At 39.3% G+C, this 17,236-nt stretch overlaps 1 protein-coding gene and 1 non-coding gene across 2 annotated transcripts; both read right to left on the bottom strand.

Moving 5' to 3' along the window:
* Window positions 1-9,279: 9,279 nt before the first annotated feature.
* On the bottom strand, window positions 9,280-9,361 carry trnas-uga (transfer RNA serine (anticodon UGA)). The gene has a single exon. It is a non-coding gene; the product is annotated as a tRNA-Ser (tRNA).
* Window positions 9,362-11,552: 2,191 nt separating this feature from the next.
* On the bottom strand, window positions 11,553-16,734 carry stc2b (stanniocalcin 2b). The gene is made up of 4 exons (XM_018752019.2): window positions 16,385-16,734; window positions 14,153-14,295; window positions 13,141-13,352; window positions 11,553-12,494 (listed from the first exon to the last, which is right to left on the bottom strand). The coding sequence occupies exons 1-4, from the start codon at window positions 16,524-16,526 to the stop codon at window positions 12,140-12,142; spliced, it is 852 nt and encodes a 283-aa protein (XP_018607535.1). The 5' UTR covers window positions 16,527-16,734; the 3' UTR covers window positions 11,553-12,139.
* Between the last annotated feature and the right edge of the window lie 502 nt (window positions 16,735-17,236).

Genomic DNA, 17,236 nt, shown 5'->3' with positions numbered 1-17,236 from the left:
ATGGAAACAGGATTCTGCTTTGGGTTTTTCTTCAGGTTGATGTACAGAGTAGACGCGTCTCTTCTGGACGTCTCCAGATAATGTTGCTATCTATTTACTTTTTGAAATTAATTGTACTTAGTTGGGACCAAATGGTGTCCAGAGATTTTGACAAAAGCTCTTGTCTCGTGAAAAGTTCAGAAAAACTATATCTCTGTACTGTATGTTAATTGTTACCAGTGGGGAAATCAACAGAGGCCCTTTGCCTTTCTCACCGTCCATGCAGTCATCAAAGAAGGCCAAACTTTGGTGTAAACCAGTTGCTATGGCAACATATCGTGGCTTTCAAAGCACTGTCGTCAATAGCTAACACACTTTAGATTGGAAAACAACAGTGGTAACCGCATTGAGTGTATCTTGGAAGAATGGTTGTTTGGTATTGTGTAAACATACTGTATATCTCACCGTATGTTTCATTGGATGTTTTGTGGGGTTGATACTAAGTTACAGCACTGGCAAAGTGTTTTTGCAGGTTTTCGCATTTAACATGATGAACGCAAGCTGTGCAGCTTTACATTCTAACCAGGGGACTCTGTGGCATTTTAAACAGAACCGGTTGCAATTTAATGCCAGTAAATATTCTTTCTGCTTACTTTATTGACCTTAATGGAGAAAAAAAAACATGAATATGAGCATAAAGTACATATTTAGTTTCCAGATAAAATGTATTTTTAAAAAAGATAAGAGTATATGTCTTTGGTTTATTTTTTTTAATATAATTTTTGGCATGCTAACAGTACATAGTTTGAACTGTACATGATAATAATGCTGTTGATTGTGCACTATGCAGATTTACTCTCTAGAGTAAGACTACGTTGCTTATAATTCAGCTTCCCATGTCTAGAAGCAGGGACTTTTACCTGGATATACATATAATAGACAACATTTCTAGTCCTATGGATGTTGTTGTGGTCGATCCATCCAACTCATGTGGTCACTGAGATGTGCGGGGTGTCCAAATGCATTCGACGAGTATTTCTTTGCAGGAACTCCATGCTAATGTTGCTACGTAAACTTCTTTAAAGCTTTTATGAGCGGTCCGATACTGCAGTTTATTTTTTGGACATCAGTGTACAGGTGTTGACTATAGACTCTGCCACTTGGTGAGATGCTTTGACAGACAAAGGAACGGATGTTTTAATGTATACACACACGAACAGGGTTGACTTCAGCGGGTTCCTTGACACATACGTACCGTTACGTTTTAGCAGAGTGCTGAATCGTTCATATGTACATTTTAACTTGCAAAATCCCCGGTCGCCCGTTTTGCCTGCACATGTTCATATCCACTAATTGTACAGCACATCCAGCCTTTGTTTTGGTAGGAATGATTCAATTAGAAAACTTCTTCTCATAGACCAACCATGGAATTCTAGCAATGCATTTGGCATGACCCTGTGTGCATGCAGATCTAGTTGATGTATGTGGTGGTATGGTCCAATTATTACTGAGGAATGAAGGTAACTTCACCCTGTGTTGTAAACATGTTTGTATCATTAAGGATGATAAGCATTGTTTGTAATGTAAATTGTTTTTCAATTTGGATGTCGCGCATATGAGTTCATATGCGCTTGATTTTATTTATTTTTTTCCCATTCTTTGTCTAAAAAAAAAAAAAAACAAAAACAGACATTTCCAAAAAAAAAAAAAGAGAAAAAAAAACCCAGGACGTACCCACATTGCACTTGATTTCACAAGATTTAACCTATTTTTAATACAATGCCTGCTCAATCAGTTGCCTTAAAGAAATGAGTATTTGAACTTGATCTATTCTTCAAAATTCTACATTTTTATAGTTCCAAATTTAATATGATTTGAGCCCGTCATGCCAAACCCCCGTTTTGTTTTAAAAATTTTATTTATATACTTTTGTTTTTCTGATGTTCAAAAGTGTTCCAACTTTATGATCGCTGTTTTTTGGTCTCTCAGATGACTTGTTGAGGCCGAAGTTGAATGTAGTCTTCCTTCAGTGGTTAATAAAAAAATAAAAATAAAAAAAATTAAAAATGCTAAAATACAAAGATATGTTTATTATAACATTGGGAGAGACTATCCAAAGAGTGCGGCAATCATGTTTCACTTCAAATTGTCAGTAAATATGTCTGTAAGATCTCCAGTTTAACTTATTTTTCCTCTGTAAAGCTATTTTGTATTTATGATCTATTCTGTTATTGCACAAGTAAATGCTGACAAATGTTTGCCTTTTTAGTCTTTACCTCTGTCTTGCCATACATTTCCATTTTTTCTTTCCATTTGAATGTTTTTCCTCTTTTTGATTACAAATGACATGACAAAACCAGACAGTTGCTTTTCAACAACAAAATAAAGATGTGTTCATGTTTAATACAGTAAGCAGTAAGAATTCGGGGTGTTTTGTGATTTTATGTGGCAAAAGTGTATCTGTTTGCAAGGACAATGTCAAACCTCTAACACTGTGTCCCCTCACAGATGTAGAAGTTGAATGTGCCTCTTGGTTTCAAGTTTTTTGCTGTTCTGCCAATGCCTCAGTTCAGCAGCCTCACACACAAAAGCAAATGGCCTTCAGCAGTTGTTCGTCAATGAACAAACAAGGTTTCAAACTGAAAATGACACAACAAAGGGTTTGCATTGTCAACCTGGTGAATTGACAGCTCTGGAAATAGGACAATGAGTCGGAAAAACAACAGGCTTTCTGTACTTCCATACCTGAAAGGGTGGAGGGGTATATATCTGAAGGCTCCGTGAGCAGGTTCACGCAGCAGATAACGCTCTGCAGGTACCGAAAAAAAAAAAAAACTGAGAATGGCCACGGAATTCCACTTCCCTGAATCTTCTTCGAAGCATTTTCTGAAGTATGGTAGTTTCCCTTAGCAGTGCAGCTGCTAGGTAAGCGGGATACCTAGTGAGCGCAATCAACCAGATACAAACAAAGGTTCGAGCCGCTTTCCACCGCCCCTTTTCTTGAGCAGCTTCGGCGACGGCTGGCGCGACGGTCCCCGCTTTGGAATCTCGTCACGCTGCTGCGATGTCAGTGCCAAGGCCCTGCCTTGAGTAATGGGCAAACCAATTGAATTGATTTTTCTGGTCTAATAATAGCTTAGCGTGTGACTTACTTCAGAAATGCGAGAGGTCGATCAGGGTCTCCACGGCTCTTGGCCACCGGTTCCTCTACTCAGCTCTACACTTTCTGATGCCTACTCTTGTACCTGACGTGGGCAGACCTTGCAAGGACAACCAATAACAAAATCGATGCCAATAAATCTCTTTTTTTCCAAGTACCACAATCACATCTTCACACTGCAATGAATTACACTTCCTTCCAAAACGTGAGATAAAGCCAAAATACCCAACTCGAAAGCTAAATTAAATTTTTGCAAATAAGACATAATTTGAATGTTTGTGGTTTTGAATATGCTTTAAAACTACAAAATGTTAAAAAAAAAAAATAATAAATAAAATTAAAAAAAAAATTACAAAAAAATCCATACAACAGTTAACATGCAAAGTCTTGTCCTTTAAAGAAGCAACACAGTTCATACACTTGTTAAAATGCTTCTGATGTTGTATGGTACACTACTTTGGAACTAGCATGGGTCCTTAGGTAGCTAGTAATGTGTGTGTTCTCCCCAAATGTAATGTTGTGTCACAGTAGGAAGGCTGTATTTCATTGCTAAGTGCTATAATAAATATCTTGGTGGCATTTAAGCTAACCTGCAGAAGTGTATCCTGCTGAAAATACCAGTAACTTGATCCTAATAGTCATGTTAATAACTGTAGTTCACATATATGCCTGTTCGAAACAATATCTAAACTTGTTATATTTATGTTGTTTAATTGTTGTGCTGGGTTTATACTTTTGATGTTCACTTTTTGTTTGTTTCCGAGGCACAACCGTTGGAGAAAAATTAGTGGATTATAAGATTTTTATGTGTTCTGATGAGATATAGACTTAGTTTTAATCTCAAAAATGTATTGCTTGTGTAATTGTGCCTCTTGTTTTTATTTTCGTTTTTATTACCATTGTTATTACTTCACAGCATTGTATCAGCCAGGAGTTGGTACCACAGTTGCTTGTAACTCTAATAGTCTAGTTCTGTTTTTGATTTTAATATTCAAAAATAAACATTAGAAGCAATATTGTCATTCTGATTTTGAATTATTCGTTTTTTATTATCTATATGTCAACAGTAAAAATGATTAAACCAGATGCTCTTGTCCGTTTCAGTCGTCCACCGACGTTCGTGTTTCCTAAAATTATTTAAAGGTTAATTAAATTTGTGTTTCGGGTCAGTGGCAACTGTTCCCATCACAAACTGGGATTGAAAGGCCGCCTGTTCAGTTCAGGGTCTTGGTAGGCTGGAGCCTATCCAGGAAGCACGGGCGTGAAGAAGGGGACACTCTGCACTTGGTGCATGTTCGTTACAGTTTTTGTTTCAGTTCTTTCTGACAATACCCTTGAAATCACCCTAAAATAAAGAAATTGAGGTATTTAAACCAGGGTATTTGCATATCGTCTCCCAGTCGACTACATTGCTTCAGGCGCAGACGGGGACGGTAAATTTTAATCACAAAGTACAGCTGTAAAGAACTTACTAACAAATGGCTTATTTTCCTGTGTGTTTTGTATATTTTTAAGAAAGGACATTCCCCTAAAAGTCACTGCTGTAGGAAAAAAAAAAACAAGCAAAAGAATTTAAATGGGAGTGTGTTTTGAACTTCCTGGGGGGTACCTACTTTTATCCCTGCATTTTCAACTTTTTCTCATTTAGTTCTGGCCCTCGCTGTTTTTTTAGCATTTGACTTTCTGTGCCAAAGGAATTGATCCTACGTTCTACATGAAGTTCAAACCCTGCAGTTTTAAAAACAGCGTTTCAACCCATGCTGTACAAATACCATTTTATATACATTTTTGCGGGAGTTGTGATTTGTATACAAGCCATTCTTAACTGTTTTAAAAACACACCGGGTCTTTAACTTACAAATGCGTTTGGGACTGTAAATGTGTTCAAAACTCAGTTTGTCTGTAAATACAACCACAAGTTCACAATTAACATGTGACATAAGTGCCAATGGGGTAAAAGTGGAAAAATTGCTGTAAAATTAGGGAATTTATAAGCAAAGTAAAGTAATCCAAACCAATAACAATCTGAGAGCATTTAAATAAATGAGCTACTTTCTAAGATTTTTCTTACCATTAAATATTAGAAACATTCAAAATGCCACTTCTCTTAGCATATTCGTACACGTATTAGAACTGAATAACTTATTTTTAAAATTGTCTTTCTTAACTCGTAATTTCAATGAAATTTCACATACATATTCTGAACTTAGTAAACATATTTAAAGTCACTTTTTCCTCAGAGTTCACTTCTCCTGCCCATTATAAACTAGGTTGTCAGTTAAGGCAACACAAAACTCAGCTTTAATGTAGCTGATGGGTTACAACTAAACTCTCACTGGTCTCATTGCACAGAGGAATATTAACTATAGTTTTACTATGCTGATGAGACGTTGTATTAGGTTCCCACCTTCAGGAAGATCTGTCTTTAGATAGATAGATAGATAGATAGATAGATAGACGTTGTATTAGGTACCCATCTTCAGGAAGATCTGTCTTTAGATAGATAGATAGATAGATAGATAGATAGATAGATAGACGTTGTATTAGGTTCCCATCTTCAGGAAGATCTGTCTTTAGATAGATAGATAGATAGATAGATAGACGTTGTATTAGGTACCCATCTTCAGGAAGATCTGTCTTTAGATAGATAGATAGATAGATAGATAGATAGACGTTGTATTAGGTTCCCACCTTCAGGAAGATCTGTCTTTAGATAGATAGATAGATAGATAGATAGATAGACGTTGTATTAGGTTCCCACCTTCAGGAAGATCTGTCTTTAGATAGATAGATAGATAGATAGATAGATAGATAGATAGATAGATAGACGTTGTATTAGGTTCCCACCTTCAGGAAGATCTGTCTTTAGATAGATAGATAGATAGATAGATAGACGTTGTATTAGGTACCCATCTTCAGGAAGATCTGTCTTTAGATAGATAGATAGATAGATAGATAGATAGACGTTGTATTAGGTTCCCATCTTCAGGAAGATCTGTCTTTAGATAGATAGATAGATAGATAGATAGATAGACGTTGTATTAGGTACCCATCTTCAGGAAGATCTGTCTTTAGATAGATAGATAGATAGATAGATAGATAGATAGATAGATAGATAGATAGACGTTGTATTAGGTTCCCATCTTCAGGAAGATCTGTCTTTAGATAGATAGATAGATAGATAGATAGACGTTGTATTAGGTACCCATCTTCAGGAAGATCTGTCTTTAGATAGATAGATAGATAGATAGATAGACGTTGTATTAGGTTCCCACCTTCAGGAAGATCTGTCTTTAGATAGATAGATAGATAGATAGATAGACGTTGTATTAGGTTCCCATCTTCAGGAAGATCTGTCTTTAGATAGATAGATAGATAGATAGATAGACATGAAAAGCCTTTGTGACAGCAGGAAATGTAGCATTTAGATATAAGAGCTTGTAACCTGAGGGTGTGGTGGCACAGCAGGTTTGGCTGGGGCCTGCTCTGTGGTGGGTCTGGGGTTCGAGTCCTGCTTGGGGTGCCTTGTGGTGGACTGGTGTCCTGTCCGGCGTGTGTCCCTCTCCCCCTTCAGCTGTGTTGCTGGGTTAGGTTCTGAGTTGCCACGATCCTGCTTGGGACAAGTGGTTGTAGACATTTGTGTGACTTGCAACCTAAAGATTGTTGGTTCAAATCCCATGTATGCTACTGCTTTATGGCCTTGAGCAGGAAACTTACCCTGAACTGCTCAAGTGAAAATATGGGTAAACAGCTGTAAATCACTTTGACTGAAGGCATCAGTGAAGTGGCAGACAAATGACATACATCTTTTATAAACATACACTGAATTTGAGGCCATGTGTTTTCCCTCTGCTTCAAGCTGCCAGGCAGCTTCTCAAAAATCAGCCTAATGGAAAACTTTGACTAACAGACGATAGCAGCCGGTTCACACAAGAAGTCAGACGACAGTGAGAAAGTGTTGCTGTTGGTTCAGAGCAAAAGCAATTAGTTTCAAGAAGAAAAAGCTAAAAAATTAAATATTATAAGATTCAATGGAGTGGAAATAATTTATTCTTTACAGATGTACTCATGTAAAGGAAAGTAATTTTTACTGTCAAAACAGTTTTTCAAAGTATATTTTCTCCAGAAATGTCCTTAGGTACAAGTAATGGAATAAAAGTAACTTATTACCCATCCCTGATGAATAGTGTCTCTTCATCATCATCATCATCATCTGAACCACTTCCATATTTTATATTACTGTAAACATTAAGTATTTTTGTGCAGTGAACAGTGGTGCTAAAATTCATACTGAAAAAAATGAAGAAGGATGAACATGAATATGAATATGAACTAATGAAATTTAGTTTGGACTTAATTCCTGTAAAAAAGTGGGTTTAGTGATGGAGTTTTCAGGTTAGGGTTGGACATGTGCTCCTGTTTTATTGATGAACTTTCCATTAGAGGGCGACATGCATCAGAGTTTAGATGCTCAATAAGAAGGAAATTTGACAGCAGAACAGTTTTCAACTCTTACTTCTAGGCCCAGCTGCTTTCTACTCAAGCAGGATGTTTCATGACACCTTTGAAAGTAAAAATAGTCATTGATTACTTATGTGACACTTTTCTCCAAAGCACCTTACAATTATTCACCCATTCATGGACCTGGGAATCTTTACTGGAGCAATTTATTCAAGATTCAAGATTCAAGAGTTTATTGTCATGTGTACAGTAAACAGTTCGCTGCACCATACAATGAAATTCTTACTCTGTGAATCCTCTCAGCAGCCTATGACATAAACTGTAAGGACATGAGGAAAGAAAAACACAAGGCATAAATCACAAATTTACAAAAATTACTATAAGTGCAAAAAAATCCAAGGAACAAAGTTATGTGCATGTATAAAGTGTGCAGTGCGCAATGTAAACATGGAAGTCGTACGTGTGCAAAGTCCTGCAGAGGTAGATTGGGTCTATTCGCAGTTGAAAGGGGGGTGTGTATTTGTGTGCGCAAGGTATTCGGAGGTAGTCTGTGGTCTCTGATGTCATTGGCGTTGTGGGTGTGTAGGAGGGATCGGGGGTAGTTGACACATCTCAGGCTCAGAGGGTAATCTGTGTCTGCTGTGATGGGTGGAGAGGCAGTGGATGGGTGTCGTTCACAAGCCTGATGGCCTGTGGGTAAAAACTGTTTTTCAGCCTTGAGGTTCTGGCTCCAACACTCCTGTAGTGTCTGCTTGATGGTAAGGGTGTGAAAAGGCTACACTGGGGATGACTGTTGTCCTTGATGATGTTAGTGGCTCTCCTAATGGTTCTGGCCTGGTATAGGCTGGTATAGGCTCTCTAGCGATGGTAAGGACGTTCCAGTGATGGTTCGAGCGGCTTTCGACACTCGCTGTAGCGCCTTACGATCCTGTACTCTGCAGCTTCCAAACCACATCGTGATAGAGCTGGTGAGGACGCTCTCGATTGCACACCTATAGGAGCTTCTGAGGATTCGGCTTGGCATGCCAAATTTCCTCAGCCTTCTCAAGAAATGCAGATGCTGACGTGATTTCTTGACCAGATGTGTTGTGAGACCAGGTGAGATCTTCAGTAATATGAACACCCAGGAATCTGAAGCTGCTCACCCTCTCACCAATGTGCTCCGTGGATCTATTATCAACTCCTTTGTTTTGTTGACATTGAGCAAGAGATTGTTGTCATGGCACCACTTCCCTCCTGTATGCCAACTCATCGCCTCCCATTATCAGTCCAATGACCGTCATGTCATCAGCAAATTTGATGATGTTGTTCTAGGAGGCCACACAATCATGAGTGAAGAGTGCATAGAGTATGGGGCTCAGCACACAGCCCTGCAGAGTTCCTGTGTTTATGGTTATTGACCTGGATGTGTGGTTCCCAATTCAAACAGACTGGGGTGTGCCCATTAGAAAGTCCAGAATCCAATTGCAGAGGGTGGGTGGCACACCAAGATTGTGAAGCTTGTTGATGAGCTTTGAAGGTATCACTGTGTTGAATGCTGAGTTGTAAGCAATGAACAGCATTTGAACATGCTGTCCTTGTTCTCCAGATGGGTGAGGGCAGTGTGTATTGTTGTGCTGATGGCATCCTTTGTGGATCTGTTCCCTCTGTATACAAACTGGGGAAAGTAAAGAGGATTTTGCTGTGAGCAGGGTTTAAACCTGCACAGGGAGACCCCATCAGATTTCAAGTCCAACACCTTAACCACTCAGCCATCACAGCACCCATGTGGTATGTATCTTGCTCAAGGGTACTACAGCTGGAGGTGGGATTCAAACCTTCAACCTTTAGCTTGGGTTGCGAGAGGAAATTGGCATCTTTTGAACCATGAAAAATAGTATAGCTTGACAAATTTTTCTTTACAGCAAAAAGCGTTACTTCAGACACGGGTTTGAACTTCAGTGGATGAAAACTTGGGCAAAGTGAAGCGCCTCAGCATGTAGACCTCTCTCATGTCTATCTGTCAGAATTCATGGCCGATCTAGCCTTAGTTCACTCTTTTTAAATTAATGAAGGACTCTTATGAATACTGAGTAATGCTTTTATTAAAACATTTATTCCACATTAGGTCACTTAGGAATACGAGTATCTGATTACATGCTTAAGATGACAAATCATAGTACGAAGTAAAAACAGCTGTCAGAAAATCAAACATTTGCATAAAATATTTGACTTTCACGACAACACTTGTGAACGGGCAAGTTGATCGGATATAAAGGCCACAATGCAAATGTAATGCCTTTTTAAAATAATGTATAATAAATTAAACTACAAAATACATATTTACATGTCAACAAACACAGAAGCCTTCAATAATACTGGATCTTCACATAGAAAACACCCGAATAAAAAAATTTTTTCAAAACAATGATAATCTAAGCACTTGAACTGAGGTCACTCCTTGCACCCTGCCGTGTTCTCCATGTTTTACTGACTGCGAGTATAGGTTCACATTCATGATTGCCAAGCATGATTGTGCACTTGATGTACCTGCCCAGTAAATACATGCAAATTTGAAGAGTATCACACTGGAACAACTGCCTGAGGTGTTAATTTACCTGTGAAGAAACAGAAGAAGCAGAAGCGCATTGTTTACTGCATTTGTGGTGACAGTTACATCTTTGTCCATCCTGGATGAGCTTAACGGATTAATATAATGAGCAGCTGTATGTCAGGACACGTGCAAGCCAGGGGATGTGGAATTTATGGCTGTGAGCAAAAGGACGGTCCACAACAGGTCTGGGCATAAGAGTGTCTTAGGCCGCCCCAACCAACTCCCTCTCTCACTCAGTTCCTTTCTCTCTGAAAACTGTGAATGGCAAGCAACCAGTGGAATTCAGGGAATGGTCTTGGTAAATATAATATTTTCAACAATAGGCTTCATGAAGTCAGTCCTTCTGGATCTGTTCCAGTTCCAGAGTGCACAACATAATTTGATCTAATCCAGCTCAGACTGGTGGTGAAGTGTATATTTTATCATATGATTCCCTTGAGGCCTGTTTTTGGGAAGATGAGGTAGGGCTGGGCTCCCAAAAATGCTGGCTCCTTGCTTAGAAGTGCCAGGGATTGTATGCAAGGAAGAAAACGGCCTGCAAGGTAAACACAATGCAGTTTCATCAACACATTCTCAGTTTCATTCATCTTCTGACAAATCTCCGTTCGCCAAAAAGAAAATAGGCAATACAGTGTACACAAAGACTGGTACTAGTAAACCCGTTTGATCAACGCAGCTTTAAATTTGCTGAAATGCAGCTATTTGTATGTGAGGTGAGAATCTTTTTAAATAAATCTGAGACTCTGAGCCTCATTATAATAGTTCATACTGTATAACTACACATCATAGCTTACCACTGATTTCCTGGTACACTTTTATAAATTCAGATAAACTAATATGGAATGTGTACACATATAAAATGCACCACAGAGGGTCTGGATTATGTTGACTACGATAAGAATAAATAAAAATGAGGCATGCTTGGCTATTCTGTACCAAAGCTTCTTTCTCCATCTTTGAGAAGCGGCGATTTAGATTCTTTTTAGCAACAAGCTTATTATGAAAAGCAGAAATCAATGTACTACACTGTATGTGCTAGTAATGTAAATCAATCCTTTACAGTTTGAATATGGTCATATTAACAATATTGGTGTAAGAATAAAATAAAATAAACAAACAGCCATAACAATGTACAATATTTAGAATCCAATGTATGCCTTTCTGTATTTGAATATATAATTACGAAATGGCATTGTTTAACTTTTATATACTGGTTAAGTAACTAAGTACAAGAAAATATATTTAATTATTAAAATATTATTTTAAAATATTTTAGAAAAAAGATTTCCAATTATCCTGAAAGTTAAAATGCTGAAGATAACATAAACACAATAATAAAAGGTATACATTTAGGTGCAGGAAGCGCTCACTAAACACGCATAATTCTGAGATAAAGGTTGTTTTCAAAAACCGTGCTGTGAATGCTGTAATTAAAGGTCAGGAGAGATCATTTTATCCTATTATGTCTCACTTTATGGGAGTTTAACTTTTAATTGTTTATTTGTTGTCATCTGTGATTATATTTCAGTTTGTCCCTGGGGCTTTTCTTAGGGGAAGTCAACCAACAGGGAAATCCTCCAATTACTATAGTAGTATAATTTTGTTTGGCCACCTAATTTTCTAAATACTTATAATCCTTCTAGGCTTTCTTAAATTACTTAATATTCCTATTTTTTCCCTGTAAAATAACAACAACAAAAATAACAACCATAATTACAATAATACTAAAACAATATGGGTATAGGTTAAATAATAAAGTGTGTTGCATCACACAAGCCCTGAAGAGTTAGTTGTAAAGTAAGGAATATCAGTGTGACTCAGAAGAGAGAAACATGGCTCTTGTACCCCTCCTGCTTCTGTCCATCTGTTTGTGCCAGTTGTTTCTCTATTGATGGGCAGGTACAGGACTGTCTGAAGTTTGGGGACAGAGGGACAAGTCATTTTTTTCACCTCCTGAAGTCTGCCTTTTTTGGATCAGCAAGGGCAGCCCCTGGGCTCAAGAGCCAGGCCCCCTGGCCAATGTCAACAGGTAAAGTAGGACCTCCATTCTTTGCCTTGTCCTTCTCCTCTGGCGAAGGGGACGGGGGAACTGGGTGCCAAGAAACCCCCCTGTTGTGGTGCTCAGAGTCAGGCACACGGGTGGGGTGCAAGTGAGCCTCCGGGGGTCCTGGAGAACAGAAGCTAAGGCTGTTGCAGAGAGCACCCCAGTTCTGCTCACACTGCAGCCTCACACTTCGGGTGATGGCCTCCCTCACTTCCTCCCCACAGCTTAGCAAGATGTTGACCAGCTCCACATACAGCCTGGAGGAACATGGTCATATACCTGTATGGGTGCTATGCACTAACAGAAAGTGTATGAAGTTCAGAGGAATCTTTTCAGCACAACAGGACAATATATTACAATTACTCATTATTCCAGTATTTGACTAAAATGTCAAAAAAATTCTTATATAATATATGATGTATATATTTATACACATATAAGTGAAAATAAAGAGATGCATGTGTCTATTTTTTAACTGAATACTGAAAATGACCAATACATTTGTGTGATACATGCATTTTGGTAGCTTATCATGGTCAGCATTTAAGGTGAAACACTTTTAAATACATTCTCTCTTTACTGTCTTCAATTACCCTCCAATGCTACCTGATGAACAGAAATAATACAGCTCTCTCATATGTGTAAAGCACAACACAATGAATAGAAAGTTTGTAATGATGTACTTTTTTTACGTCCAGCCATTTTGAAGCAGAGAAACTTGGTGTTGCTTCATGTTAATAAAAGATAAAGTAATCTGGCATCCCATCCATAGTGCTCCTGTCTCATGTCTAGTGTTTCCAATATAGAGGAACATTGCACTGTATTAGCTATTCATGAATACAGAACAAATAAATAAAAGCCTTACAGCAAAAGTTTAATGTACGATAGTTTTGTGAAACTTACCCCTTGGGAAACAGATCCTGGAAGTGAATCATCTGCACTATGACATTAACGTTGTCCTTGGCAGCAGCACAGAGGTTGTGTTTGATGTAGCACTCATGCTGCAGCTGAAAAACCATCTCTTTGATGGTCTGGCACTTGCGACTGATGCAGCTGAACTTGTGCCTCAAACCATGAGCCATACACTTCAGCGCATCTTTGATGAAAGACTTGCCCTGTGCAGAAAGCATTACGAATTTAATAAGCACTTATAAATATATATCCAACTACAAAAAGTGACTGCAGTTAGGCCTGATTAGCATTCACAAAGATTTTATTGCAGACATGGTAATATTGCTGCACTTCACATTTATTTCAGACATGAAAAAGTGCAAGTTTATATTAAAAGACGGGGCGTGGTGGCGCAGCGGGCTAGGTCGGGTCCTGCTTTCTGGTGGGTGTGGGGTTTGAGTCCCGCTTGGGGTGCCTTGTGATGGACTGGTGTCCCCCATCCTGCATGTGTCCCCTCCACCCCCAGCCTTATGCCCTGTGTTTCCGGGTTAGGCTCCGGCTTGCCGCAACCCTGCTTGGGACAAGCGGTTTCAGCCAGTGTGTGTGTATATTAAAAGAAAGATATGGATGATGAGAACTCTTCCAAACTGTATGAATTTGCTCTCTGTAATGCAGACAGAACTATGCCACTGTTTTGATGTACAGTCTGCTTGTACAGTGAATCCTAATATATAGACTGCAGGTGGCATAGTGGTTAGAGCTGCTGTCTTCGGACCCCCAAAGTTGCAGGTTTGAATCTGATCTCCTGCTGTAGTGTCCTTTAGAAAGGTATTTACCATAAATTGCTCTGGTAACGTCACCCAGCTGTATGAATGGGTCAATAATTGTAAGTAGCTTAACATTATGATTCGCTTTGAAGTAAAGTGTCAGATACAGTAAATGAATAAATGCAACCATCTGCCTGAACAAAATGCCTATGATCCTTAACCTTTTTCTGTAGACAGATATGTGTTGGGGGGTGTACCTGTGAGTCAAATTTGCCAGCATTGTGTAGGAATGTCATGCAGATCTGCTGTAGACCACGTATTTCACAGGAATTGTTCTCAAAACATTCAAACACACCACAGCCGACGTCCCCTGCATTCACCAGGCAATGTTGAATTTCCGCTAGAAAGAAGATGTGGAAAAGAGCACAGAAAATGAGTAGCTGGTGAGCATTTTGAACAATGCAATCACTTATCCAAAGAGGGTTCTAGCAAAACTGTCCTAAAGATGGAAAAGAAATTATAGGAACCCCAGGAACTTCCAATATTCTTGTTGTGTGTCGAAGACAATTTATTTTGCATGTTAATATAATTGTACGTGATAAAATCTAATTGTTATGACATGATCACGTTTTAAATGACATCAGTGTTTTATTTGTTGGATTTTTAAATTATTTACTACATTCCACACTTAAAAAAAAAAAAAATCTAGTACAAGGTCATTGAACCCAATTTAGCTTTTCAGGAAGGGTCGGGATAGGCGTTCAAAACAGCTTCACTTTAACGCCTGACAGGTTGACAGCTATGTAAATAATAACGTATGCCTGAGTTATTCGTATGAACGCACGCTTCACCTGTGCATTTTTGTCAATAATGCACTTCGATATTTGCACAACCACAGAAAATTGGCGCGGAAAGTAGCCGCGTGACAGACATCCCCTGTACTGTCCTGACGTCCCTGACGTCACTTCAGACCCGGCGTCGTCAACAGAGACATAATACATTTTTATTTCCTCCCTTTCTTATTTCAGTATGTATGTTATGCCTGCTTGTGCTCGTTTCTTGGCTCGACTAAAATGTACTTAAAGACTATCGCACGTGAGGCGTTTTTGAAGAGGTTTCGCCTTCCGGTTCCTCGCGGACGACGTGTGTACAGTTAACAGCGTAGGACAGTAACGTCAGCGCCGCGCTCGGGGCTCGCGCTCCGCGGCGGTTTCTGCAGCGCCGCGCTCGCGCCTCACCCCGCGAACGCTTCTCAACACACTGCTTTCTTACATAATTCCGGGGCTTTTTTTCTTTCTTTCTTTCTTTTAAACACATTTTTGGCTTCTTCATCGAGAACCATTAATTCGTCTGCTTTTGAACTCGACTCGAGCAGTTAATTTATCGACGCTGTTCTGAACTGAAGACGTAAAATACGCGACAGAGTGCGAACGTCCATCTGCCGCACTAGGTAGGTAAGCTCAGCTGCACCGCCTACTTGACACACATTACGTATAACAATTGCGTGAAAAGACGGTGCAAAGGCAAACAAACGAAGGAAAAACGGCGGACACGTTAGTAGTATCTTAAAGATACATGATGAATAACGAGTGAAAAAGTTAACCTGAAAAAAAAACCCCGTGGACGTGGTGCAATCAATCATTTCAAAAGTCAAAAAAGCCTGGCAAGCAGCTAATGCACAACTCACTCACTGCGTCATGATGATGGTGGTAAAGTGGGACACATACGCATACACTTCACTTGTTTTAGAAATAACAGTGATTCAGAATAAGCTCCGGTTCGGCCATCTGTGCGTCGGGGGCATCGCGGCAAAACGTCAGTTTTTTGGGCAGTTTTTTGGAAGTGCCTCGAGCCTTGTCGTCGGTGCCTGAGTGCGGGAGCGCGCGCTTAGACCACGTGAGGTGCTCCTCACGTTGACAAAACTCTACAAAAAAAAAACTGTTTGACCTCTAGTCTACATTAAATTTACGTTTATTCCGTTACCTCCCCACTGTATCCCATCTCACAGCACCTGCAGCACCTTCCACTTCATCACTGACATGATATAAAGTGACGACTACAGAATCAAGTACATTCACTAAATGATTAGTGTCAAATCTGTCGGGCACGGATAAGGGATATTATATATCCAAAATTCTTTGCGTATTCCACATGTAGACAGTACCCACTAGAAACTATAGCTGTAACAGCACGGTAAAGTACTGAAGAAAAGTAGCGTCGATGAATCAATGCCTCTTCTGATTTGCCCCCTGTAAAATATTTCCCTTCATAACTGTACAAAACACTGACTGTTGCATAGAAAGTGATATACTAAATCAAATGTAGCCTTGATCCGTGTTTGAAGCGCGCACAGTACTGTACAGGTATCTTATTATAATCTTGCGCAGCACGTCCGACGTCTGCGAGGTGAGGGATCCCACTCATCGGGTACCTCCGAGTCCGTGTCCCTCCGTGTAGCGCAAGGTGGAGTTCCGTATGCGGTTTCTTACCAGAGTTCTGCAGGGAAAGGCGTCCTTTCTGCTGACTCGCAATCTTTTCTTGCGGGTTCCCCTGACTGTCGTGGAGATCCGAACCCACCGCTTGCTCCATGACCCCAAAGGCAGAGAGCGCTACAGCGAGTGTGAGCAACATATTATGTAAAAATAAATGTATGTATTTTTTTTTTTTTTAAAACACTCAAATCCTATCGTTGCATTACAGTATCATTCATGTATGTAACTGCCGCCAAAAAAGCAGGGCAGAATTTGCCGGGACACAGGAGGGATGCTGCCTATATTGCCCTAGGAGCTGTTGTCATGTGTGTTCAAGAAGGAGTTCGGCAGGTGTTTCCATTCGAGGCTCTCGACCAATCACATTCTCAGGAATCCGCGTCCACGTTAGAGGGGCGTGTCTGTAGTGAAAACTTATACAAAGTGCGTTTTCCCGCCTTATTACGCCGGAGCTTAAATATTTCATTAATCAAATGCAAAGTATGCTGTTTTTTTTTTTTTTTGCTTTTTAAAGGAGGTATTTATCAGATGTAAAAAATGTTTTTGCAAGTGTAGAAAAAGTTAATATTATTAACCTGCAACTAAAAATCTCTCTTTATTTAGTTGACATCTTTGTCCCATGCGATTTCTAATAACAGATAACAGCTTTAGAGTGATTTACTCATTTATACTGCAAGGTATAGTTATTTTATCAATTTTGGGCAAGTACCTTGATCACAGGTTCCTTTGAGGAACACAAAGTGACAGCCCTAACTAATACACTATCTTCTGCCTGCTTATATTAGTTAAATATACAGAGGGAAACAATTTTAGATATTAGAAACACAAATCAATATACAGTACAATGAAAAA

Source organism: Scleropages formosus, chromosome 4 (genome assembly GCF_900964775.1).
Source record: "Scleropages formosus chromosome 4, fSclFor1.1, whole genome shotgun sequence".
In the NCBI taxonomy this organism is placed as follows: Eukaryota; Metazoa; Chordata; class Actinopteri; order Osteoglossiformes; family Osteoglossidae; genus Scleropages; species Scleropages formosus.
The sequence above is the reverse complement of the archived record's forward strand: the minus strand, read 5'-3'. Positions and strand labels throughout refer to the sequence as shown.

Coding starts and splice junctions, on each gene's coding strand:
- stc2b (XM_018752019.2), bottom strand. CDS start 16,526: ATGTTGCTCACACTCGCTGTAGCGCTCTCTGCCTTTGGGGTCATGGAG. Junction 14,296..16,384: donor CCTTTCCCTGCAGAACTCTG/GTAAGAAACCGC, acceptor TCTTCTTTCTAG/CGGAAATTCAACATTGCCTG. Junction 12,495..13,140: donor CAGGATCTGTTTCCCAAGGG/GTAAGTTTCACA, acceptor ATGTTCCTCCAG/GCTGTATGTGGAGCTGGTCA.